This window comes from Onthophagus taurus, chromosome 8 (assembly GCF_036711975.1).
Source record: "Onthophagus taurus isolate NC chromosome 8, IU_Otau_3.0, whole genome shotgun sequence".
In the NCBI taxonomy this organism is placed as follows: Eukaryota; Metazoa; Arthropoda; class Insecta; order Coleoptera; family Scarabaeidae; genus Onthophagus; species Onthophagus taurus.
The window spans coordinates 2371269-2397749 of NC_091973.1; the positions used below are offsets into that span (position 1 = coordinate 2371269).

General features: G+C 35.7%; 5 protein-coding genes and 1 pseudogene across 7 annotated transcripts; 4 read left to right on the top strand and 2 right to left on the bottom strand.

Moving 5' to 3' along the window:
* On the top strand, nt 1-6517 carry LOC111425374 (elongator complex protein 1). The gene is made up of 4 exons (XM_023059352.2): nt 1-159; nt 250-821; nt 3155-6283; nt 6337-6517. Exons 2-4 carry the CDS (start codon nt 284-286, stop codon nt 6393-6395), a joined length of 3726 nt encoding a protein of 1241 aa, XP_022915120.2. The 5' UTR covers nt 1-159; nt 250-283; the 3' UTR covers nt 6396-6517.
* Nucleotides 6518-6557: 40 nt separating this feature from the next.
* Nucleotides 6558-9935, bottom strand: LOC111425377 (uncharacterized). Of its 2 annotated transcripts, none has more exons than XM_023059357.2 (4): nt 9778-9935; nt 9617-9711; nt 6941-7535; nt 6558-6883 (listed from the first exon to the last, which is right to left on the bottom strand). In XM_023059357.2, the coding sequence occupies exons 3-4, from the start codon at nt 7430-7432 to the stop codon at nt 6773-6775; spliced, it is 603 nt and encodes a 200-aa protein (XP_022915125.1). In that variant the 5' UTR covers nt 7433-7535; nt 9617-9711; nt 9778-9935; the 3' UTR covers nt 6558-6772. The 2 variants fall into 2 exon arrangements, with proteins under 2 accessions (XP_022915125.1, XP_022915124.1); XM_023059356.2 differs by having other exon boundaries at nt 6935-7535.
* Nucleotides 9936-9983: 48 nt separating this feature from the next.
* Nucleotides 9984-11093, top strand: LOC139430967 (COX assembly mitochondrial protein 2 homolog). Its single transcript, XM_071198508.1, has 2 exons — nt 9984-10293; nt 10344-11093. Exons 1-2 carry the CDS (start codon nt 10213-10215, stop codon nt 10500-10502), a joined length of 240 nt encoding a protein of 79 aa, XP_071054609.1. The 5' UTR covers nt 9984-10212; the 3' UTR covers nt 10503-11093.
* On the top strand, nt 10505-11053 carry LOC139431014 (protein Abitram pseudogene; annotated as a pseudogene).
* Nucleotides 11094-14130: 3037 nt separating the features above from the next.
* On the bottom strand, nt 14131-18670 carry LOC111425199 (uncharacterized). Of its 2 annotated transcripts, none has more exons than XM_023059053.2 (7): nt 18481-18670; nt 17302-17552; nt 15941-17246; nt 15709-15881; nt 15464-15655; nt 15143-15406; nt 14131-15085 (listed from the first exon to the last, which is right to left on the bottom strand). In XM_023059053.2, exons 1-7 carry the CDS (start codon nt 18551-18553, stop codon nt 14702-14704), a joined length of 2643 nt encoding a protein of 880 aa, XP_022914821.2. In that variant the 5' UTR covers nt 18554-18670; the 3' UTR covers nt 14131-14701. The 2 variants fall into 2 exon arrangements, with proteins under 2 accessions (XP_022914821.2, XP_071054477.1); XM_071198376.1 differs by having other exon boundaries at nt 15935-17246.
* Nucleotides 18671-20408: 1738 nt separating this feature from the next.
* LOC111425198 (intraflagellar transport protein Oseg4) lies at nt 20409-26448 on the top strand. The gene is made up of 7 exons (XM_023059052.2): nt 20409-20550; nt 20609-20720; nt 22836-23272; nt 23326-23631; nt 23685-23903; nt 23957-26136; nt 26194-26448. The coding sequence occupies exons 1-7, from the start codon at nt 20527-20529 to the stop codon at nt 26378-26380; spliced, it is 3465 nt and encodes a 1154-aa protein (XP_022914820.1). The 5' UTR covers nt 20409-20526; the 3' UTR covers nt 26381-26448.
* Nucleotides 26449-26481: the final 33 nt, after the last annotated feature.

A 26481-nucleotide genomic window follows, 5' to 3' on the forward strand; every position in this document is an offset into this window, starting at 1 on the left:
ATTCCGCGTGGTGGCGCTAAAGTCGTTAAACAAAAACCGTTACGATTGCCCATTTTGTTTTATACAGTTTCGAACTGTTAACAGCTGCGGTGTAGTTTCGGTGTTCGTGCAATTTAGTTTGTAATTTTCAATGGTTCTTCTTTGATAAAAGGATTTTCGGTAAGCTTATTAATCGATTTAGTAATGTTACAGATCAAATCACTTTTTATTTTCGATAAACCGCTCAACTCGTGCTTTTTGTTTTTGTAGGTTAGGTTGCCACATTTTTTTGACCCGCTTCAAAATGAATAATTTGCATAACATGAATAACATCCATGTTATCCAGACGAAAGTGGATCATATTCCCGCGATTCCGGGCGAAGTAACCGGATTAGTTCACTCCGGAAAGCTCTACTACATCATCGTAGGCAAAGCTTTGCACATATTTGGGAATAAATGCCCGATTAATGTTCCATTAAGCCCACATCCCCTCTTAGATACAATTGCGTACTATCCTAACGTCCTGGATAAGAAGATATTTGTTTCTGATGGCTACAATTTTTATTTCGAGAAGATCGGCCAAAAAGAGTGTCTTCGTATTCAATGCCCGAAACGAATCGTTGCATGTGCCTACTCTCCGCTGCTCGATAAATTGGTATATTTAGACGACGAGAATGGTGTTAGTCTTTGCGATATCTACCCCGAGTTGGGAACTGTGGTTGAAGAAGCTAAATGGTCACTTTCTGATGTTCCTCCAGCACAAATTAATGTTCATTGGGGAGCAAGGTCGACTCAATTCGCTGGATTTGATAATACTACACATGTTGATCTTGTTCGAAAAGGTATCTTTTTTAATTTTAATTAATAAGCGTTTTTTATTTACAATTTGCAATGTTTTTCCTGTACAATACTACACCCCAATTACCTCCCTCATCCATCTTTTGCTCTCAACTTATCTCCAAAAATCTGCTTCCTGACCATCGCCTCCCCCATTAGCTCACTACATCCTCTCAGCATGTATATCAGCGTCTCCCAATCCTCTCCACATAGTCTACACTACTCTCTCCTCATTGCCACAGCAGAATCTAGCCACCAATCTCTTCCCTTCCATCAACAGATACTTTGGCAGTTCCTCTGTGTGGGACAATTTAAAAAGAGAGTAAAACCAATTTGCGTTACAACGTGACTTGACTTTTTTTTTTTTTAATAATAATAAACAACACTTTTTGTATCTCTATGGATTTACAATTTTTGTTAAAAAAGAACTTATTACTATGATTTATATTTTGATGAATTCATTTATGATTTAATTTATAATTGTGGTGGTTGCCACATATATTCCCTCCCACAACAGGAAATGATAATGGCTATAAAAAGAAAAGGAGTAACGAAACATTCAGTCTTGAATTGAAAAACGCTGTTTTTATTACCAATATTTCGATTTCCAACAAAGGAAAATAAATATTGGTTCAGCAACAGACCATTTGAAATGCATATAAAAAGAAACGCATCTGTTGACGTATAGTACTGTCAACTGATGTTTATAAAATTAATTTGGTTATTTTAAATTGACAATGTGATGAATTTTGGTTAATTAGTTATTCTGATGTATCAACGTAATTGACATTGTCATAATTGTGGTGGTTGCCACACTCTGTCACTATTATAATAATAATAATCATTTTATTGATACTGCACAAGAACACAATAAAAAAATATATATATATAAGCTTTGCTATTACAATATTAATAGAGGGGTCCTGCAGAAAATTCTGATTTAAGAATCTCTTTTTCGAAAAAAAAAAAAAAAAATAATAATAATAATAGAGAAGTAAAAAAAATAGTAATAATATTAAATACTAAATTAAACAACTAACAAAATAAGCATTACATTTGCTTCCATTTTGAAATAAATAAAAAAAAAACAAATCATAGAAGATAAATGAGAGAAAAAGAGAACAATTAAAATAAAAAAAAAATAATAAGCCCAGAAATAATGGATTGTGCATTATTGATGAGTCATTAAGTACTTTTTATATTTCTTTTTGAAAGAAAAGAAAGAACAGGCAGCACAATCCGATGGCATATTGTTTAGTATTTTCGCGCAATTATAGGAAAATGATTTTTTAAATGTTTCCACACGGTGTTTAGGAATAGTTACAAAGTATCTGTTGTTGATCCCAGTTAGTAAATATCCCATAATAACTCTTATATAATATCCTTCCCTATCTCTCTGCCCATATATCAGAATCCTTTCCTTAATTTCCTTCCAGCACACTCCCAGGATCCTGCAATGCTCTCTTCCTTCTATCATTTCCTTGTACTCTTTGCTCTTCTCCCAGGCTTTACCCTTACTGCATATTGCTTAACCTCCTCCCTCACTACATACCTTAGACTCTCCCTCACCATCTCTAGTACCCATCTCCAATACCTTGTTTGTACAGAGTGGGTGAAAATTTGGGCTATCTCAAATACTATAAGAGATACAAAAAAGTAGGTGCCATCTCCTGGCCTCTTTTTTCGAGACTAATCCAATCCCGCAAAGACCCAACCTCTATCTTCTTTTTTTCATTTTTAAGTTCCAAAATTATTTATTTTTAGTTATTCGTATTATTTTTGAAATTAGAGAAATGGGGTTAATACATTCTTAAGACACTTTTTGAGTAGAATATACTGGCGTTGAAAAATTTTAAACATAGCTGATAATTTTTGAGATATAACATGTGCTTTATCTTATATCTTTGTATTGTATCTCAAAAATCATTGAGTATGTTTAAAATTTTTCAATGGCAGTATATTCTACTTAAAAAAGTGTCTTAAAAACGTATCAACCTCATTTCTCTAATTTGAAAACTAAACGAAATTTTTTGAAATCACGAAAATTTGACTTTTTGGCTATAACTTAAAAACAAAAGAAGATAGAGGTTTGGTGTTTGCAGGATTGGATTAGTCTCGAAAAAGAGACCGGGACATGGCACCTACTTTTTTCATATCTCTTATAGTTTCTGAGATAGTCCATTTCCTCCCACACTTCCCTCTATCTCTATTCTTGCCTTCTTGTTCAACTCCCTATCTGCCAAATGTATACATTGTTAATTACCGATCCAGCAACAACTAATTTTTAACTTGAATACTCTTAATTAATATTGAAATTAATAAAATATGATATTTCTAGCTATTGGAACACCCTGCACAGATGAGATACCTCAAATATTATGGCGACCAGATGGAAAATGTTTTTTAATAAGTTATAAATCAGATACGATTCGTTGTTTCAAAATTTTTTGCGTAGCTCGTGGGGTTATAGCAAACAGCGAATACATCCCCGGTTTATTATCGCCGATTTCGTGGCAACCTGTAGATTATATGATTGCGACCGCTTGCTGTAGCGATAATAACTGGAAGATAATGATTTATGAGCCAAACGGCTGCGCAAAACTAGTACATTTGATGGTTAATAACCTGAAAATCGCCCAATTAAAATGGAGTAAAGATGGTAAGATTTTGGCGGTTTTGGAAGAAAATGGGGCTTCGTCGAATGTTCTTTTGTTCACGATTACGGGTTATTGTTTCGAGTTGAAACAAAGTTTGCAATTTGCAACGGAAGTACGTTATATCGACTGGTTGGAATCGACGGGTAGTGTCCAACATTTAGTTGTTGTTTTAAAAGAGGGAATTATTCATTATTATTTGCGTTTGGGGCCAACTTTTAGTTCGGTAACTGTCGATGAAGGTACTATGACTGCAGTCATAAATGGGAGGGAATTACTGCTTGTGGATACTTTAAAAAATATTACAATGAAACCGGAAGGCGAGAATATCGACGCCATAAAATTCGCGTTCCCCGACACCATGTCACAAGTAGTGTTTAACACAACCCTGCCTATGTTTTTATGTATTGATAGCAGCAATAAGGTCCGAATTTACACTTACAGAAGTAACAATATCTCCGTTATTTCCGATCACATTGGATTTATGTTACCAATTTTAAACGCATATCCTTTGCAAATTCATCACGTCGCATTTTGTGATCAGTATTTTATTATGTACATAGTTGATAATGATAGACCTAAAGAGCTTATTTTTGATCTGTCGAATAAGATGTGCACTAAATCGACTCCGTGGAGAGCTGATATTACAGGAGTAAAATTGATTAAAACGTTTAATAGGGAAATTAAAAAATATACTTTTTATAGTAATGGGGATTTATATTTAGATCTTGATTTGGTGCGAAACTACACACATTTAATAATCAAAATGGAGAGCTTTTGTTATCAAAATAAAGATTATTTGCTCGTCCTTGATAACGCGAATCGATTGTTCTGCGATGATATCTTAGTAGCGGATAATGTAACATCATTTCTTACGTTTTATGCATATATTTTGCTTACAAGGAGTAATAATATGTTATACAGTTGCCGTCACAACATTTTTTTGGATTGTATTCGTAAGAATAAACCTTGGGAAATATTCGATTTCAGAAGTATTCCCGTTGGAGGAGTCTTAGTAGCGCCAATTCCCTACAAATTAAGTATTTTAATTCAAGACACTGTTGGAGTTTTAGAAATAATTTCAACCGGATTATTAGACGTTGACTACGTCAACACCTTATTAGACAGAGGATTATGGAACAAAGTACACACTGAAATTAAGTTACGCCATTTAAACCTAAATGTATTGGCTGATACAAACATGACAAGGTTTACCACAAATATTGAGGCATTCATCCATTCCACCCAAAAGCAATATTTGCAAGATTTTGTATTAAAACTCAGCAGCGGTAATGTACTTGAAACGATGAATTGCAAACATCAATTCGTTAACATCACCTCTAACGTAAATAAAATAAGCGATATATGCTCGCTTATCGTTAATTCTTTGAAAGAAAAGGATTTAGAAACATATTTTGGGACAACTTTGTTAGCTATGATAAAATGGAAAGGACTTTCCGGGGGTGTTGCTTACGCGCAACGAGTTTATTCGCTAGGTAGTTCGGAGTTAAATAAAATAGTTGAAGGGGGGTTAAAATTAATTTGTTCATTGTTTAATGCAGACGACGTTTTAATTCAATGTCTCAAAACGTACGATTTAGATTTTGCTTTATTCTCTCATTTCATACATAATCGCGATCCTGCCGCCACAACGACTTTAATCGATGCTTTTTACGATTCCCAAAATGACAGCGAATTAAGATACAAAGTTAACCACCAAGTTGGAGACTACAAAGAAGCGGTTAAATATTTAGTGTTACATTTATTAGATACCGTCAAAGAAAATCCGCACCAAATCTCTTACGATGATGTTATCGATTATGCATTGAAATACAATGAATTAGAAGTTCTTTATGATTTTTTGAAGAAACATGCGGTTAGTATTCCACGGTTATGCTTCGAGTTAGCTTTAGTTAACGAAGAGCTTAATCGAAAACAACGCGCGGCCGAACTTTACTTTGAAGCCGGTGATTTAGAAGCTGCATACACAGCTTACACTTGTATGTTTAATTGGATCGAAGCGATTAAAGTTCTCGACGCGATGAATCTTGATGAAAAAACGCATAAAAATCGTTTATCGAATTTCGCTGATCATTTAAGCGCCGCAGGATATTATAGCGGTGCTAAATATATACATTTAATGCAAAAGAATTACCACGAGGCGATTGTAGCAGCGATTGCCGAACACGCGTACATAGAAGCTCAAGATTTGATCGAAGAATATGATCCCGAGATGATATGGGTTTTAAGAACGGAAGCTCTCAACTACATTTCAAAATTGGAAGATTTGTTAGAAAATACTACAGATGACTTGGAATGTTACCTCTACAGAATCGTCGAGATTCGTAATCGTCGCCGTATTGGCACTTATTCGAATGTGGGAAACTCACTTCCACAATCTTTAAAATCAAACGGTGGCGATGATAATGAATCTCGTGATGGCGCCGAAAGTGTTCGCACTACTTTCTCTTCGGTTGTAAGTCGTAGTTCCACTTCCAGCAGAAAAAGCAAAAAAGAAACAAAGAAGTATATCGATATGCGTCATGGTGGGCTCTACGAAGATATCGCGATCATGCGAACCATTCATTTGAAAATAAAACAAATTGATAATATGGATAATGATTTAAACAATATTGTTGCTGTAATTGGCGGCACATCAGACGAAGGTGTAAGCAACATTTTACTTAGAAATTATAACAAGTTGTTTAATTTTATTCAAGAAATTATTCCCAAAGTTTGGATTAACAACTTGAACAATATGGATGTAGTCAACGAAGAGTTATTAGCGGCTAGAACCAACATTATTTTCCTTGGTAAATTTTTTTTTTATTAAAATTGATGGATTTTAACAAATTTTATTTTGCAGAGTATCAATATCGGTTGGCTCCAGAGATTACTCGATTTGTAAGAGGCGACGAAGAATAGATTTTAATAGTTTTTTTTTACTAGTGTTTTCGAGTTTTATGTTTTAATGTTATTCTAGCGGCTGTGAGAGTTTATGTTTAGTTTTTGTTTATTTTGACGTTAATAAAATATTTTTTCAATAATATTTGCGTTTTGTTTGGGGTAATTAAAACAAAAAAGAAATTAAATTTTAAAAACTATACTATATTTTTTTATAAATATTAAAATAACTTCACAGTAACTATATCCTAACACGTTTCTATTATTTCAAGAGGGACGAGTTACGGATAGAATTGAATTTAATTAACTAACATTCTAGTATATACAAATTTGTAAGTGGACACCATCTTGGGGTGGATCTCTTGATATGATTTTTATCTTTGAGATATTGAAGATAATTATAATTTAGTATGTTTAACGGTATCCGTCCAATAATTTTGTATGGTCATCGCTTCTAAACTATTAAGAAACGAGTCGTTATCCAAACTGTACATTTCTTCCGAATTATCCTAAATAAAAAATAATAATTAAAAAAGAATCTGAGAATCGTTAAAACATACCCTTACAGATGTATCATCAATATATCCGCTTGAATCCAAATTACTACAATGATCATTTAATACTTGCGGACGATTCAAACTTCTATTCTTGTACATAACGCAGGATAATATTGAAATTGCCGCCGCAACAAGTGCACAACTTAACGTAATCCCAGCTATTCCAGCTGCGGATAAATTTCCGAATGGTTTTACAATACCTTCGCTAACATTTCTTGGTTCAACCACTAATTCCGATTGATTTCGACATATTTCTTCGTAGAAACCGGTCAAATTTTCGGCCGCCTCGGTACGATTCAACGTCACATTAAATAGTTCTTCTAAAGTACTATTCTCCGCAACTATCACAGACTCGTTGACTGATTCCGAAACGTTCCCAGGGGGACGTTTTGTCATCATTAAACTATCCATATCTGATGGTAATGATGAAGATGTTTGGACGTTTAAGATTATCGTTACATAAGTTATCCAAAACCAATGCATGTACCAGTATAAAATCATCTCAACCCCATGTAAATTTTCTTATAAACAAAATTGTCATATTACTATTATTAATCATTACTGTTTCTTTTCTTGGAAGGACTGTTTTGCTCAGTTTTTAAATCTATAATCAAAAAAATTCATCGTAAGGAAACATTTTTTCGATTACTACAATTCAAGATTATTAACGTAATTGAAGGATTACTCAAGATTGATAAAATAAATTGTGAGTAAACTGAAATAACTTTACTGAAATATTTTTGCGAATTACTCATTGCTGCGATAAAATATTTTATGAATAAAACACAAATTATGTATTCTGAATCATCATGATTTGTAAAAAATGTTCATAAATGAGGTATTTGAAAAGAGGATGTTGATATAAGTAGTTGGAGATGAAGGAAGTGATGATGCATCTGGAGAAGTATTTTTATTAAAGGGTCGAAATGAAGGGATGAAATAAGGATGGAGGCAAGAGTGTTTCTTAGAGATATGGGAACAAAGAAGGGATGCTAGAAAATAACATATTGTCGATAGAAAAGTGAATGCTGTCAATGGAACTCTAAATCCTTGAATAAAAGTGTTTGGACAAGATTTGATACTAATGCGAGAAGTCGAGATTCTGCTACAGATATTGCCAATACATCTTTTTATAAAAGTTATAGCGAACAGAAGCTTAAATATTACATATAGAATACAAGATCCTGAATATTACGGGAGATACTTGATTATTACCACTAATACATAAGCTAGAGGCGAATATGGAACCATTTTCTGCAAGGAAGTTATATCCATTGCTACTACTTTGCATTGGCCTCACTAAGTATTGTTCCTGATACTTAAGTTGCTTACAATAAGTATTTTTCGTGATAGAGCATGATCTTCGTCTATACGTAATCCAATCCAACCTAGCTCAGCCCAACCCAAGTATCGCGAATAATACTTAGGGCGGCCGACGTCTTCGAAGTCGGCCGAGATTATTTCTGTTGATATAAATAATAATCTCGGCCGACTTCGAAGACGTCGGCCGCCATAAGTATTGTTCGTGATGGAGCATGATCTTCGCCTGCAACCCAACCTAAGTATCAAGAACAAGACTTAGTGCGGCCGACGTCTTCGAAGTCGGCCGAGATTGTTTCTCTTAACCTGCTTGAAATTTATGGAAGAAGTAACCTCGGCCGACTTCGAAGGCGTCGGCCGCCCTAAGTATTGTTCATGATATAAGAAATAATCTCGGCCGACTTCGAAGACGTCGGCCGCGCTAAGTATTGTTCTTGATACTTAGGTTGGGTTGCAGGCGAAGATCATGCTCCATCACGAACAATATTTAGTGCGGCCGACGTCTTCGAAGTCGGCCGAGATTATTTCTGTTGATATAGGTAATAATCTCGGCCGACTTCGAAGACGTCGGCCGCCATAAGTATTGTTCGTGATGGAGCATGATCTTCGCCTGCAACCCAACCTAAGTATCAAGAACAAGACTTAGTGCATGATACAAGAAATAATCTCGGCCGACTTCGAAGACGTCGGCCGCGCTAAGTATTGTTCTTGATACTTAGGTTGGGTTGCAGGCGAAGATCATGCTCCATTACGAACAATATTTAGTGCGGCCGACGTCTTCGAAGTCGGCCGAGATTATTTTTGTTGATATAGGTAATAATCTCGGCCGACTTCGAAGACGTCGGCCGCCACAAGTATTGTTCGTGATGGAGCATGATCTTCGCCTGCAACCCAACCTAAGTATCAAGAAAACTGCTAAGCAAATTCAGAGAAACAATCTTATTATCTAGATTATTTCTTATATTAAAAACAATACTTCGCGCATATACTTGGCTGTATCTAAAATGTTGGTTTTTTAGAATATGGCAAATAACAGAATATTAAGTGTGAAGCAATATTTTGTCATATCTCCAACAATAATTAAGATATCTGCTGTGAAGGCTAAAATGAAACACTGTATATTGGTCCTTAAAGTGTTAATTATAAAATAATTTCAAGTTATTTTATAACCACAATATTGTTAATGAAGCTTGGATAAGTAATTACCTGTTCATTATCATATTTTCCTCCTACAAATGGTTGAATCAATCTTATTAATAAATAATTTTCTGATCTTAATGAAGCAATTAGTGTTGATTTTAAAGAATTTTATTAAAGTGAGGTTATATTAAAAAGAAGCGAATAAATAAATCTTAATTAACTCACCTAAAACAATTAGAACATTATATTAAATTGGCTGAAGTATTCTAAACGTGCCTGCGGTTCGTAGTGGACTGATTCGAGTGTTTTAATAAATTTTCCTGTTGAAGGTAAACGATTTTTAATAGTTTGTATAACATCACCTACTTTTGTTTGTTGCAAATTACTGTTTAATGTATCCGATTCGTCCTTCGAATTGTTTGTGTACGGAGGAGAGAAGGATGAAGGAAAACATTCAGTGGCTGCAAACATCAACACAAAACGACGGTACAATATAAATAAAGTGGTTGTCAAAACACTTTTTATTGTATCTCGATGACATTTGACGTTTCTAAACATTTTCTAACCTCACAATTTGATTTTGAGCGCCATCTAGTTTCATAATTCAAAACGAACTTTATTAATTTCAACTTAATCATTCATTAATTTATAAATTTCTTAATTAATAACTTTAAATATTCAAAAAAACATTAATTATTAATAGGGAACATAACTCATAAAAGTATTACATAACCCAAGTTGTAATCAAAGATGTCGTTGATAAAGCGATAAAACCTAACCAAAAAATCATCACATTTTAGGCAAATACATATTTTTTTATAATGCACACAGATTTATCCCCTCATTTACACTCAGAAAGGTGTAACGAACTAATTCAATTATTAAAAAATTGCCACCAAGAGGTAAATGATGCAACAATTAACAAAAACAAAATTAATCTTATTAATTTTAGCACCCCGTAGCAAAATTTGTTGGATATTGCAACTCATTGGATTCGCAAATGGTAAAGTGTTTGAAAGAAGAACGTTTAGAACGTAGACGTTTAAACATAATAAAATCGAACGAGAGAAAAGCCAGGTTACGAGGACTCTCCCAAGAAGAAAGTAATTAAAAATGGATGTAAATAATAGTATTGTACCTAACATTGTAAATTCAATCGATCAATCTTTATTAATTAATCACACTTTTACAAGTCCATCTCTTAAATATTACGAGCATAAATATTGTAAAAAAATTTTATCAATCGATGAAAGAATATATCAAAGAGTTAGTTTTCACACAAACAGGATTTGCTTATTATCATTGGCGGATGACCATCCAATTTTAAAAGATAATAAAGAAATTCTAAAAATTAATTTCGAGGTTTCAAATGTAAACCGCTTAGATAATGTAGTTCTTGGTAAAGGTAAAAAAGGGGGGCAAAAATTGCGACCTCACCAGCCTCTTTGTTATATTGAATGTAAAGGAGGTGAAATATACACTATTTATAGCTGCATTGAGGGTAAACTTATCGAAGTGAATAAGCAATTAATTGATAATCCTGAATTTATTAAATCTTACCCTATTAGTAAAGGTTACATCGCGTTAATTTTACCAATGCTCTGTAAATCGGATAGTTTTAAAGAACTTATGTTAACTTCAAATCAATATTATGAAGATTAAATAAAAACAAAAAGAATAAAAGTAAAGATTTTATTACTAATCTTTTTTTAATTTCAAGACCTTAACACGACCAGTACTTACTTATGGGTTGGAAACATCAACAACATGTGCTTTGCTCGCCATGAGCGCCACTTGGACGATTTCTAAACATTAAAAGCCAAGTATCTTCGAAGTCGGAAATTTCAAGCTGGGTAGACTTGGTTTCACGCTGATCCCGTTAATAACTTTATGGAAGAAATAAACTCGGCCGACTTCGAAGACGTCGGCCGCCCCAAGTACGATGAAACTCAACCCAACCCAAGTACCATGAGCAATACTTAGGGCGGCCGACGTCTTCGAAGTCGGCCGAGTTCTTTCTTCTATAAACTTCAAGCAGGGTAGATTTGGTTTCACACTTTGAATACTGGGTGGTACCATTAATAACTTTATGGAAGAAATAATCTCGGCCGACTTCGAAGACGTCGGCCGCCCCAAGTATCATCAAACCCAACCCAACCTAAATATAATAATAATAATAATAATAATAAATGCCTTTATTAGAAAATAAGCTTAATTGTACAAAAAAAAACATACAAAAGAAAATAGGCGAGTTCCAGCTTGTACTAGTTAGTACAGCTGCTCTAACTAACCTAAGAAACAAAAAAAGAAAAACATGACTCGGCCAAAAATTACAAAGCAACAGCTAGATACAACAACAAGATTGCAAAACATGTCAGATCAGCGTTTGCCCCCATGTAGACATTGTTCAAGAAAACAAGAATATTTCTGTGTAAATTTAAACCTTCGTAGTGAGAACCCCTTGCAATTATCGTCCACCTCATTATATTTCGAAGTTATTTGAAATAAGTATGATCTCTGAAACAAAGACAAACGATAGAAGGGTGGCGACAGTCTTCCGCGAAATCGCGTATTTATTCGGTGGACATCATTTCGGAAAGTTATCAGTTGGTAGAGATACTGTGGTTCCTTGTAGTTTATAATTTTATGGTATAGGCACAAACACTGCACTTTCCTACGATGATACATATTTAGCCATCCCGCATCCTTCAGTTTATAAGATATTCTGTTATATTTTCTAATTCCATAAATATACCGAAGACACGAATTTTGCACTCGTTGAATACGTGTTACATCGCTAACGTCAATGCACGGATGGTAGACCTCAGCACAATAAGTGAATTGAGACAACACAGAGGCTTCGCACAACACCTTTTTCAGATGAATACCAAGGTAGTATCAATGAGGAAACAACATCCTCAGATGATAATAAGCCCTGGATATACAGTTGGAGACATGCTTCTTATAACGAAAACTGTTGTCCATAATCATACCCAAATTCTTTACCTCACTAACCAAAGGAATGTTACAACCATCAATTTGCAAATCAATACTTTCCCGAAAACCATTACATATAGCGGAATTTCCAAAAAGTATAGCATTGGATTTACTCGGATTAAGATGTAGACCGTATTCCCGAGCCACTTTATGAATGTAATCGAGGTCTTTTTGCATATTCGTAATACCCAACGCGAAGTCGCGTGGATCAAAGGAAACATACATCTGCAAGTCATCCGCATACATATGGTACTCACAATGATTTAACCCCCTAACGATTGAGATGTATATAAAGAAAATAGAATAGGCCCTAAAATAGTACCTTGTGGTACACCCTTGCTCAAACAGCGAAATTCAGACAAAGCATCACCGATTCTAACCGACTGATGCCTATTACTTAAATAATTTTCAATTAAGTTTAAAGCGGATTCACTGAAGCCAATATACTTTAACAATTCCACAAGCAAATCATGACAAACACTATCAAAAGCTCTACTAAAATCCAACAAGACTACCAACGTACATAATCCTTTATCTCGAGCCTGTAAAATATCATTAGTTACCTTGAGAAGAGCAGTACTGCAGCTATGGTTTCTACGAAAACCAGATTGATGCTTCGGTAAAATATTATTAATTTGAACAAATTGATGCAACTGATTAAACATAATTCTTTCCAGAACTTTAGATAAAATTGGCAATATGCTAATCGGCCGCAGATCTTTAGGCTCAGATGGGTCACGTTTTTTCGGGATAGGAACCACAATTGACAACTTCCAACAGTCAGGATATCATGAGCAATACTTAGGGCGGCCGACGTCTTCGAAGTCGGCCGAGTTGTTTCTTCCATAAACATCAAGCAGAGTAGGCTTGGTTTCACACTTTGTATACCGGATGATCCCATTAATAACTTTATGGAAGAAATAAACTCGGCCGACTTCGAAGACGTCGGCCGCCCCAACTATCATGAAACCCAACCCAACCCAAGTATTATGAGCAATACTTAGGGCGACCGACGTCTTCGAAGTCGGCCGCCCCAACTATCATGAAACCCAACCCAAGTATCATGAGCAATACTTAGGGCGACCGACGTCTTCGAAGTCGGCCGAGTTGTTTCTTCCATAAACTTCAAGCAGAGTAGGCTTGGTATCACACTTTGAATACCGGGTGATCCCATTAATAACTTTATGGAAGAAATAATCTCGGCCGACTTCGAAGACGTCGGCCGCCCCAAGTACCATGAAACCCAACCAACCCAAGTATCATGAGCAATAGTTAGGACGGCCGACGTCTCCGAAGTCGGCCGAGTTGTTTCTTCCATAAACTTCAAGCAGGGTAGACTTGGTTTCACACTTTAAATACTGGGTGATCCCATTAATAACTTTATGGAAGAAATAATCTCGGCCGACTTCGAAGACGTCGGCCGCCCCAAGTATCATGAAACCCAACCCAACCCAACATAAGTATCATGAGCAATACTTAGGCCGACTTCGAAGACGTCGGCCGAGATTATATCAAATTTTCATGATAAAAAACTCTGGATTCGGAACATACTACAAAAAAACTTTTAAAACAAAAGTTGTGGCAAATTTTATTCTTAACAATATCGCTCTCTTTCACTTTTACTCTCAGATGCATGGATATCGAGAAAAATGTGAAAATTTGCCGAATTCGTGGTTTTACAAATTATGGATGGCATCAAATTTATGGAATTTATAATGAAAATTAAATAAAACCAAAAAGAATAAAAGTAAACATTTTATTTCCGTTTTTTTTTTAACTTAACCTATGTCTTGTAATAATGTACATACTCAACATGTTTGTTTTTTTTTATTTTTTTTTAATTACTCTAAATAATTGAATGACGTGATTAAATTATACGGGAATTAATCGTCCCTCACCGAAGTAGAGCCCCCCAGCCGTTAAATATGAATAGATTCATACTGAAACACTTTCGGTGAGGGAGGGAGGAGCAGTTTTGTATTATTTTAACCTTACACGTACTACTATTCTGAGAGAGAGAGAGAGAAAAACTAAATTAAGGAATTGTACACCCGATATTTCACGTTATTCGGCGTTATAACCCACTCCCTTCGAAAGCAAATCGCTTTTTCAACACTCCGTTTTGCAAAGAAAAGAAATTTTAAATGCTATTAACACACACAATTTGGCAGGTAGAAACTAAAGAAAGCTTTTGACAGTTCATCGGCTATTCAGTAATCACATCGGTATAATTTAATATAATTTACTTCTTTCCCCGAAGAATATCAGTCACATGATGTATTAGTTTTCTTTATTCGTCTATTTCTGATTCTTTCAACTGGCCGGAGTTTTTGAATTCGCTCTGGCCACAGCCTCTTCAACCATCTTCTTATGTTTTCCAACTAACTCTGGTAAATCATACGCAATCGCCACGTCCAGCCGGTTAATTGGGCAACCTCTGAAATACGTACAAGTCGCCGAAAGCTGTTGGAAATCATACAGAGGATTCAGTCTGAAAAAGTCTCTATAAACATCCGGATCTGGTAAATCATAACGTGAAATATTTGTTAACGTTGAAAGCCCTTCGTAAATGTGGTAATCCTGAGGATGTTCGATAATTGCATCCGAAACCTGTTTTCTATTACCAAACACCGACTTGTGATTATAATAAGTCGTTAAATAACAATCAACCATTTTTGCATGGTTTCTTACACGTACCTAAAAGCAAATAAATTCAATTTTTTAATCCAATATACTAAATAATAATATTTTTACCGCAAATCTTCGTGCACTAGCTATCCTATTTTCAATTCTCTTATCAATAGCTGTTCTTAAATCTCTTAAGAACGCTCGTTCCTGAGCTTGAAGAAGCCTAACGGGCGCCCACGGTTCATAAGGTCTCGACCATAACGAAGTGGTGTACATAGCGGGTGGTTGAGCAGAAGACATAAGTGGGGAAATATTCCATATTAAAGCTCCTTGAACTCGCATCAATTCTTCGGGCTTCACCTGATCGGCTTTGTTTAAAATTATGCGCGTCTGTAATGCGTGGTTTATTTATAGAAAATCGCGTGGTTGCTAAGAACGAACGCATACCTGATGCTCCCTTCCTTTCAATTGATCCAAAATAGCCTCAGTCTCTGGGCCTACGTCCAGCTTCGAAGGATCGTAGACCAAAAAGATGATATCGGCCCTGTCTATAAACCATTGGCAGGCGTCATTGAACGGAAAGACGCGCGATATTTGTTTGCGAACTTCCAATATTCCAGGAATTTCAACGATATTTACCTAAATTTATCTAAATCAGAAAAAAGGGATTAATAAATATTTAAAATATTCACCTTTTCGAGCAATTTTTTTGGAAGTTTCATCCCTCTAAGTCTTTCTTCTAATCCTTGTCCGAATTTTTGAAGACCAGAGAACGTAAAATCAGCAGCCAATTGGGTCCCGTCGAGAACTTCCGGCTCCTGACCGTGCATCATAATATTAAAATAAGCAGGTGAAGGTTCCGCACCTAAATAAAAAAAAATAAAACAAAATTTTCCAATCAACCCAAAATAAATTTACATTTACCCGTTCTCAAAGATGTTTCATTATATTCATTATCAACCAAATAGTTGATAATAGACGATTTCCCACCACTCCATGGTCCCATAAAAAGAACTAAAGGCTTTGCAAAAATTTCAGCATCCCCAAAATGACGGTTACTTAAATCTCGGTATTTATACAAAGTTTCCAAAGGTTTTATTGCGTTCTCGTATAACCTCTTCAAATCTCTTAACGTTATTTCTGCTATATTATCTATAATCCTTTCTTTCTCTTCGTATTCATCGTCTAGTTTTAATAATTGCGCTAAATGTTCCGTTGGTCGAAGTTCATCAGGTTTTTCATCCTCAATTATTAATTCTTCCTCAGGAGCTTCTTCTTTTTCTTCACTTTCTTCATCTTTTTCACCTAGATCTTTAATTTCAGATTCTTGAATATCTAATTTTTTAGGTTCTTCTTTCTCTTCAGTGATGGGTGTTTCTGTTTTTTCTTCAATTTGAGCTTCTTGTGGTTGATCACCTTGCATTTCTTCGATAGATTCTTTGGTATCTTCAACAGAATCTTTCGTATCTTCGACAGAGTCTTTAGTATCTTCAACTGAATCTTTAGTATCGTCAACAGATTCTTTAACATCTTCAGCTGATTCTTTAGTATCTTCAACAGATTCTTTAGTATCTTCTACAGATTCTTTAGTATCTTCGGCAGATTCTTTAGCATCTTCAACAGATTCTTTAATATCCTCTACAGATTCTTTGACATCTTCCGCGGATTCTTTAGTATCTTCGACTGAGTCTTTTGTATCTTCGGCAGATTCTTTAGCATCTTCAACAGATTCCTCTTTATCTTGAACTTCGGTTGATTCATCTTTTTCCTCTTTCTCGGCAGATTCAGCTTCTCCCATTTTCTGCTCCTCTTCCACTTCTTCAACTGATTCTTGTGATTCTTTTTTCTCTTCTTCTATTGATTCTTGTGTTTCTTGGTCTTCTTCGCTTTCTTTTACAGTTCCAGTTTCATCTTCCTTGGAAGTCTCGGCTTCTTCAGCGCTGGCAGTTTCTGTTGATTTATCTTCATCTTCGGTTTCTTTCTCGTCGGATCCCTCGGTTGGTTCCTCAACGGAAGCGGAAGTGGCGTCTTCTTGATCTCCATCGTGATCTGTTTCTCGGTCCTCACCCTGATCCTCCTCAGAACCGTCGTCTGTAGCCTCAGGAGCATCTCCTGCATGGATTTCATGAGAGTGTGCATCTTCATCAGATTGTTGATCTTCGCCCGATCTGGGAGTGGCCTCCTCGAGAGAGCCGTCGGTTTCCTCACTCCCATCCTGTTCCTCTTCTTTCTATGACAAAACGCAGTGGTTTACGGGCGGAAGTTGTGAAGGGAAAGGCGGTTACCTGGTCTTCTGCGCTTTTGGCGTCCGCGTCGTCTTCGAGTTCGACTGTTGGTTCGGATTCTCCTTCATGCTGAAGCGAGTCGTCGTCTTCAGTGGTTATTTCGACCGTTGCGATGTCTTCTTTGCTGCTATCGTCGTCGTCGACGACCGCCGAAGAAGACTCCGCGCCGATCTCCAACTCTTTCAAGGCCTTCTCGATGAAGGGCCTGCATTCTGACTCTGATGGACCTGACTCGACAACTCCTTGCACGACTACATACAAGCGGATTTTTTTAAATGAGATAAATCAAGCTGACGTACGGTTGGAACAATGATTGCGTTCCGAGGATTACAGCTGGGTGTAGTTATTTGACCTGGTGAGGTTGGACTTGTTGGCAGATACATTTGTTTATGTTGTCAAAGGGAAGGGAGATTTAAGAATTTGATTGTTTTTTCTCAGCTGTTGCGTTATTATGTAAGAATGGAGTTGAAAAATTATCTCACTTAAACTGGGTCCAAGAAATAACTTTTGCTCCAGCTAAGTATAGAGTAATTTAAGACAGCGAATAAAGATTGAAAGCAAAATTTTTTTTCCGAGAAAAAAGTTTTAAGGATTTTTTGAGGAATTTTTCGTGGGATAAAGTTGGTCTAAATTTAGTATCGTACAGTCTAGGATTGCTAAAATCTGGACCATTGCCGAAAATGTCGTCAGATGCAGCAACTTTATATATATACTTCGGGATTAAATTAAAAAAAAGCGTTTTTTGAGAACGATTTCAAAAAGAATTAGGTTTTTAACTTTATGTAGATTACGATGCCTAGGATCTATTTTCGCTGGCGGTCACGAGCTTTGACGCCGAAAATAGAAACGAGAAAGCTATTTTTTGACCAAAATTGTTAACGAAATCTTAATCTTCACCGATCGATGCATTAACGCCTAAAATTTCACCGAACCCCGAAACCGCACGAGTTTCGCTTTAAAATTAGACTTGGTCGAAATCCAAAAATAACTCAAAAAATTTCTCAAAATTATGTAATACAATGGTGATTTCATTATCGTTTAGTTTTTTTTCTCCCCAAGGTACTTTCTAACCTATTAATCACTAATCTCCAAATAGATTTAGATAATTTAAAAATTCGGAGTTAAAAAAAAAATTTTTTTTTGCTAATTAAATTTAATTAAATCTATTTGTTAACGTACCCTGCAAAGATGATGTGAGATAAAGTAATCCAAAGAGCAGAAGGGGCCAATGGAACCTGCTTCTGGTCTCCATGGCTCAACTTAACTTCACCACACACATGAAGGTATCGCACTGAGAGCTAGAATAGGCAGTAGCCCAAAACGTCGCGACGCCGCAGCGTCGAAACATCATCAAATTGACCTTGCAAACACTTTCCGTTTCTTGTACTACATTTTTAAGAAATAAAAAAAATTGTTTTTACTAGAATTTATTTAGAGTAATAGCCAAATAATTCAAACATGCTTCAATAAATAACACATCAATTCTTTCCGCATGCAGCGCGCCTTTTGCGACGAATAATCCTCGCCCTTAGATACTTTTCTCCCCCAACAGTTTCGGTTTTTCGGATGACATCCACAGCATCACTTGCAGATTTTCGCAACAAAAAGATGACATCGGCTGTGCCGGTGGAGCGACCGAACACATCGTAATAGATGTTGACACTTTCAACGTCCCCAAATACTTTGAAAAGCTTGTAAACTTCTTGGTCGGAGATATCATCTCGTAGATTTTTGACACGAAGAATTGTTGGGCCTGGATTTGTAATCTTCGGGTTTAACTTATTGCGAAGGCGTTTTGGATACCTAATTTTTAATTTTATTTATAGGAGCTAAAATAAAGGTAATTAAAATACTAACTTGGGTTGGTATCTAGTCCACGGAGGGTAAAAAGCATTCCACTCGGAGCTTGATACGGAGGAGAGTGAGACAGATTCGTCGTTGCTGTATGAAGTTAGATTGCAAGTGGATCGCGATTTAAGAGTTGAAGTACTTCCAGAAATCGTTGGTGTGCTAGACGAAGATGATTCCTTCGCTTCGTCGTTGCTTTCCAAATCTTCCTCTGGGACTTCGACGATCGTTTCCAACTTGATAACAAATTTCTTCATCTCGAAGCTTGATTTACCTCTAAAAATGATTTAAAATACATTAATAATAAGAATATGGGTAAAAAATGCATTTTTACCTGGTATCCTTTAAAAAAGCGCACTTCACTAACAAATTGAATTGTGTACTAATCAAAATGGCGGAGAGGGGTTGGGTTGTAAAAAAAATTGGGACATGCGCAATCGCGTTTTGTGGTCTAAAAACCGTTGTGCGCACGCGCAGAAAAAAATGGGATTTATTTCATAATAAAATATATTTGTTATAAATACTCGGTTTTTTATGAATACAAATGAGGTTTTTACATGATTTTCTGGTATAAAAATAATAGTCTTTTCTCTCTGTGAGAAAGGAATGAATTAAAAAAGTTTGAACACTATACGGTGGTAAGTTCAATTCGATTGTACTTCCTCTCCTTTTTACACAAAATTGGATAAAAAAACGCTATGTAATAAACAGCAACCCCTAATAATACAAGTGATACAATAAGAAAAACTAATCCCCATGCTGATATCCCGATTCCCCTCCCTACAAATAATTATTAATTTAATCTTAATTTAGAGTATAAAATAAATCATACCTTGAGCGAATGATTGTACATTATTTTCTAAAGCCTTAGTTTTGCATTCAGCTGAAGTGATAAGTAGAGTTGATAAAACTAAACAAAATAAACAAATCAAAAAAATATCGAAATCTTCTCCTTTACAACTTACTTAAAAGAAAATGAAAGATTTTAATAATTTTCGTCATCTTAAACTGTTTTAATCCTCTAACTCTACTCGATTTTCACAACACAACTCGCCATAATTCTTTTACAGGTAAAAAAGGGCTTGGTAGTCCCGAAAAGGTCTAAACCACTTAAAACAAAGCAAAAATCAATTTTTTTTAATCGAATTCGTTCCAAAATTTCAAACACAACGATGTTACTTTTATTTTAAAAATTTAAAAAAGGATTGTTAAATAATATTTGAATGTTATCAACAAAATAATTATTGCGCATCGAGTTTAATGCGCGTGCGCGGCACTCGCCGAATATATTCTGTGTCCATGGCAACCTGTTGTTAGATGTCAACAAACTCACGTTTCTTTAAATGTCAATTATAGAGTTAAATTTATTCACACAAAATGTTTATTTATTTAAGCAAAAAGGTAAATGTGTTTTTAAATTAACGAGTATTATTATATTCCTTTTTATTTCTTTATTTAGATTGCAATACCAAATAATACCAAATTAAATACGGTTGCTTGGAACAAAGATAATGGTTATATTGCGGTTGGAGGTGAAAATGGACTTTTAAAAGTTTTGAAATTGGATGGAGGTAATTATTTGATGCTATTTTCATTTATGTGTATGGAGGTGTTTGGGGATGTTATCGAGTTAACTTCAATATAATTTTGTTGCATGGAGATGTTCCACCGAGATGAAAGACTAAAACATTTATTTCTATGTTAATGTATTTAGAGAATAATTAAAGTGAAGAGATTGCTTGAAGTTGAGGCAACATAATTTTTGACATATTATTGATGATAAGCTTTAAAAATATTGACAAATATGAACTTAATATAATTGATTACCTTTTTCTTCTTTCTTCCAGGTAAGCTTGGAGCCTGTTCTTCATTGATAATGCCTCTATTCTGTGTGTAAATTATCACTCCATCTTTTCCTTGGACTTGTTTACCATTCTACTCTTTCTATATGTGCCTTTCTTGTTGTGTGTTCCATTATTGATATTTTCCTCCTCATATAATCTTATGTTTTTGCAACTTCTCTATCATAGAGAGTTTTGAGATGTCGTTTTATTGACTTCCTGACTTGTTGGGATACTTCATTTTCAATGTCATCGAAACTTGATAGTTCAACTCCTAACTTACATGCTGAAAATCCTGAGTAATAACATTAACAATTTGTAAAACTACGAATTCAGCATTTTTCTCGATATTTATGCATCTGAAAGCACAAGTGGAAGAGGGCAATATTGTTAAGAACAAAATTTGGTACAACTTTTGTTCTAAAAGTTTTTTTATAACATTCTCCAATTACCGAGTATTGTTCATGATAAAGATATTATCTCGCAACTCCAGCGCGTAGAAAAGCTTTGCGAGAATCAGAATATCCAGAAATGGAAGATAAGTTGTATAAATGGTTTCAGTTACAGTCACAACTAACTTTTTAAGTGAAAAACTTTGTAGTTTTCGCAAATTTTTCAGTTTTTGCAGGAAGGGTAAAAACAAAAGATAGCTCTCAAAAAACGAAATCATGACATGTAAGCTATTTTTTGTCTATCTCTTTTAGTTTCTGAGATAACCTATACAGACAACAAATTTGGGACACCTGTATACTTAGGGCGGCCAAGACTATTTCTTTCATAAACTTCAAGCAGCATTGACTTGGTTTCATGCTCTGAATCTCAAATGATACCATTAACAACATTATGGAAGAAATTAATGTTATTTGGGGCGGCCGACGTCTTCGAAGTCGGCCGAGATTACTTCTTATATCACGAACAATACTTGGGGCGCCATAAATAATTCCTTAGTTTAATACTCTCGGCCGACTTCGAAGACGTCGGCCGCCCCCACATATCATGAACAATACTTAGGGCGGCCGACGTCTTCGAAGTCGGCCGAGATTATTTCTTATATCACGAACAATACTTGGGGCGCCATAAATAATTCCTTAGTTTAATACTCTCGGCCGACTTCGAAGACGTCGGCCGCCCTAAGTATTGTTCATGATATGTGGGGGCGGCCGACGTCTTCGAAGTCGGCCGAGATTACTTCTTATATCACAAACAATACTTGGGGAGCTATGAGACGCCATAAATAATTTCTTATTTTAATATTCTCGGCCGACTTCGAAGACGTCGGCCGCCCTCAGTATTCTTCATTATACTTGGGGACTAGTATTGTTCGTGATAAAGCATGATCTTCGCCTACAACCCAACCCAAGTATCGTTGGTCGCAGTAAATGTTGTTAATGCTATTTGGGGCGGCCGACGTCTTCGAAGTCGGCCGAGATTATTTCTTATATCACGAACAATACTTGGGGCGCCATAAATAATTTTTTATTTTAATACTCTCGGCCGACTTCGAAGACGTCGGCCGCCCTAAGTATTGTTCATGATACTTGGAGGCGGCCGACGTCTTCGAAGTCGGCCGAGAGTATTAAAATAAAGAGTTATTTATGAAGCTCCAAGTATTGTTTGATTGTTATGTTTGATTTGGTGGCTTCCACTTCACAGATACTTTTTTCTTTCGGAACCTTCTTTGTAGCAACTACATACTTAGTTAGTGATATTTCGATTGGCAAATCTTTGTTCTTGTGGATGTGATTTGCTTCCCAAAAAACGATTTTTTCAAGTTTGATAGACAGAGTTTAATTGATTATCATAGTTACAATATTTCTTAATATTTAATAATAAAATCTTATTTAGGTGGTGATCAAGAATCAAAATCGCGTGGTTTGACCGCTGGGAGTAATTTATCGATGAATCAAACCTTAGAAGGTCATACAGATAGTATTAAAGTAATAACTTGGAATGAATCTCACAAGAAGCTGACGTCTAGCGATCAAAATGGTGTTATTATCGTATGGATGTTATACAAAGGTGCTTGGTATGAAGAAATGATTAATAACAGAAAAAAATCGACGGTGGTGGATATGGCGTGGAGTAGCGATGGGTTAAAAATATGTATTGTTTATGAAGATGGAGCTGTTATTGTTGGATCTGTCGATGGAAATAGGATTTGGGGGAAAGAATTAAAAAATGTGCAATTAGCTGCTGTGAGATGGTCGCCTGATGGGAAATTACTGGTGTTTGGGTTACAAAATGGACAAGTTCATTTGTATGATAATCTAGGAAATTTTGCGGTAAAAAAAAATATAATAACAATCTCAATTAATTAAAATATTATTTTATTTAGATGAAAATTGAAATTTTTTGTATGGATCCTCTCAACCCAGAAGCAAGCATCGTTGGGATCGACTGGTACGACGGAAAAAACGGCTACGTACATGCTTTATGCCCCTCATTAGCGATTTGTTACGAAAACGGTAGAATGCAACTTATGTGCAACGAAAACGATAGTGATCCGGTTACTTTACACACGGGAGTCATTGCCGTAAGCGCTAATTGGAACCACAATGGATCATTAATCGCGGTTTCTGGCCGAACTGTCGAAGAAGACCGTCAATCGAATGTTGTGCAATTTTATAATCCACTAGGACATGTATATTAATTTATTAAGTAAATAATTCATTTATTTAATTAAATCATTTTTAGCATTTAAGAACATTGAAAGTTCCTGGAAATTCGATTTCATCCTGCGTTTGGGAGGGAACATCATTACGCGTCGCTTTGGCCGTCGATTCATACGTGTATTTCGCAAATATCCGCCCAGATTATAAATGGTGCTATTTTAAAAAGACCGTGGTTTTCACTTCTTGTCGACCTCTTAAAGCTGGAGTTTGCGTTTCATTTTGGGATACCACAAATAATCAAGTACATCTTATTTATTCTAAAAAAAAATGTATAAATTAATATTACTTTTTTAGTGTCACACAAAATTCGTCCCGGTGTTGTTAGCAATAGCAGGTTTTGGAGATCATTGCGTTTTAGTTGTTGGATCGGATGGTGATGATCCAGCATCTTATGGATTATTGTTGTGTAATACATTAGGGACCCCAGTTGATGGGAAATACGTCGACATTGAAATACAATGGGTTACGATGAATTCAACCCACGTAATTGCCGCTTCAAAATCGAATTTTGTTGTTTGGCAATATAAAACACCAAAGTTTTTAAATATTTTAGCGAATAAATCGCGGTGTAAAATGTATCATATCGATGATACCCCATCGGGGGCTGTTGAAGTCATCCAAGACTTAGATCAAACCGTTCATGTTCCTGTAAATACGTACACCACAACCGACCCAATTTGCGCAATAACTTGTACGAATAAAACGTTAATTATCGGTAGAGAATCGGGAACTCTTCAACATTACGCGTTACCTCACACAGCTCTTTTTAATCGTATCAAAACGGCATCGCGTCCTCATAAAATGGCGATTAATTGCAATTCGACGAAATTATCAATTATAGACACATCGGGTGTATTAACCGTTTTAGACATATCGGAAGGCGTTGGTCGCATCAATTCGAATGATAACGAAAAATTAGAACGAAAAGACGTTTGGGCAATGTGTTGGGCATCGGATAATCCCCAACTTCTCGCGATAATGGAAAAAACGAGAATGTACATTTTTAAAGGCCACAATCCGGAAGAACCGATTGCTTCTTCTGGGTATTTATGTAGTTTCCAAGATCTTGAAGTTCAAGCGGTTCTCTTAGATGACGTTATGGACACACCAGACAAACCGAATGGTGATCGTTTCATAAAACTCGAAGTTAAGAGTTTAAGAGACACTCGGCAATTATTAGAAAAAGTTGGGATACAAGAAGCCGCGCAATTCATTGAGGATAATCCTCACCCGAGATTATGGAGGCTTTTAGCTGAAGCGGCACTAAAACAAATGAATTTTACCATGGCCGAATCTGCATTTATCCGGTCAAATAATTACGCCGGAATTTTATTTGTTAAAAAAATACAACAAATCAGTAACGAAGCGGTGAAAAAAGCTTACGTTGCGACATATTTTAAGCGATTTGATGAAGCCGAAAAATTATATCTTGAAGCTGATCGGCGTGATATGGCGCTGGTTATGCGTCAAACGCTCGGTGATTGGTTTCGAGTAATTCAAATAATGAAGAATGGAGTTTCCGCCCCCGATTTAGTACTTGAAATGGCTTATAATTCCGCCGCCGAATATTTCGCGCAATTCAACAACTGGTCAGCGGCCGTTGAATATTACGAATTAGCTAAAAATCGAGCCAAATTAGTAGAGTGTTATTATCATTTAGACGATTACGAATCAATTATCGACATGATTAAACAATCCCCAGAGGGCGATCCCCTATTAAAGCAAATTGGTGATATGTTTGCTGCCGAAGGGGGTTACAACATAGCGATAGATGCTTACACTCAATACGGCGATGTAAAATGTGCGATCGATTTGTGTGTTACACATAACAAATGGGACCAAGCTAAAGAATTGGCTAAAAAACACGACGTCCCCGAAGTTTACGCCAAATTTACTAATCACACCGTTAATTTGCTCGATCAAAAATTATTGGCAAGCGCAATTGAGGTTAACTTGCAAACAAAAAATTTTTTGGAAGCTTCGAAAATCGCGTTTAAAATTGCGGAGGAGGAAGGAAAAAAATCTGGTAAAGACCCGATGCGAATGAAACAATTGTACGTTTTGGCGGGAAAACTCGTGGAGGAACACATGAAGAAAAAAGGTGTTCGTGAACTCGAAGACAATAACGCTTGGAGTGGTGCCGAAGCTTACCACTTTTATATTTTAGCCCATGAACATTTGTATTCAGGAAAAATACACAACGCCATGCTTACGGCGTATCAATTAATTGATTACACCGAGTTTATAAAACCAATTAATGTCTTTTCGTTATTGGCATTAACAGCGTTTTTAGACGACTCGCTTGGAATATGTTCTAAAGCTCTTACACAATTTAGAACTATTGAAGATATAAGTGAAGAGGAACTTGAGGAGTATGACCAATTAGCTTTAGATATATTTGAAAAACAGAAACCTGTGGATAATAAGACCGTTCGAGTAACATGCTCGAATTGTCAAAGTTCAGTTCCTGATTGGTATGGAAAAAAAAATTTGGGATATGAATTTATTTATTCTATTTCTTTTTTTTTTAGGTGCACAAATTGCCCAAGTTGTTTGATGCGATTCCCAATTTGCATAGTGACGGGGCAATCATTAATTGACGAATCCGTTTCTGTTTGGGTATGCAACGATTGTCATCACTACGCCATTCAATCATTTGTTTCTTATTACCGAAGATGTCCATTATGTCATTCAAAAATTGATAAATACGATCATTAAGTTATGTTGTGTTATTGTTATCGTTTAATTTATTACAATTCAGATAAATAAATATATATTTAACGATATCTTGGGATTTTTATTGCAAATATTTTTAAATC

Excerpts from the sequence above, each read along its gene's own strand:
- LOC111425374 (XM_023059352.2), top strand. The coding sequence starts at position 284 with ATGAATAATTTGCATAACATGAATAACATCCATGTTATCCAGACGAAA. Across the intron at positions 822-3,154 it reads TGTTGATCTTGTTCGAAAAG|CTATTGGAACACCCTGCACA; the intron begins GTATCTTTTTTA and ends TGATATTTCTAG. Across the intron at positions 6,284-6,336 it reads AACCAACATTATTTTCCTTG|AGTATCAATATCGGTTGGCT; the intron begins GTAAATTTTTTT and ends TTTATTTTGCAG.
- LOC111425377 (XM_023059356.2), bottom strand. The coding sequence starts at position 7,432 with ATGATTTTATACTGGTACATGCATTGGTTTTGGATAACTTATGTAACG. Across the intron at positions 6,884-6,934 it reads TTGATGATACATCTGTAAGG|GATAATTCGGAAGAAATGTA; the intron begins GTATGTTTTAAC and ends TTTTTTATTTAG.
- LOC139430967 (XM_071198508.1), top strand. The coding sequence starts at position 10,213 with ATGCACACAGATTTATCCCCTCATTTACACTCAGAAAGGTGTAACGAA. Across the intron at positions 10,294-10,343 it reads TAAAAAATTGCCACCAAGAG|CACCCCGTAGCAAAATTTGT; the intron begins GTAAATGATGCA and ends TATTAATTTTAG.
- LOC111425199 (XM_071198376.1), bottom strand. The coding sequence starts at position 18,553 with ATGGAGACCAGAAGCAGGTTCCATTGGCCCCTTCTGCTCTTTGGATTA. Across the intron at positions 15,882-15,934 it reads ATCTTTGAGAACGGGTAAAT|GTGCGGAACCTTCACCTGCT; the intron begins GTAAATTTATTT and ends TTTTTTATTTAG. Across the intron at positions 15,086-15,142 it reads CTAGTGCACGAAGATTTGCG|GTACGTGTAAGAAACCATGC; the intron begins GTAAAAATATTA and ends ATTTGCTTTTAG.
- LOC111425198 (XM_023059052.2), top strand. The coding sequence starts at position 20,527 with ATGTTTATTTATTTAAGCAAAAAG. Across the intron at positions 20,551-20,608 it reads TTATTTATTTAAGCAAAAAG|ATTGCAATACCAAATAATAC; the intron begins GTAAATGTGTTT and ends TTCTTTATTTAG. Across the intron at positions 26,137-26,193 it reads CAAAGTTCAGTTCCTGATTG|GTGCACAAATTGCCCAAGTT; the intron begins GTATGGAAAAAA and ends TTTTTTTTTTAG.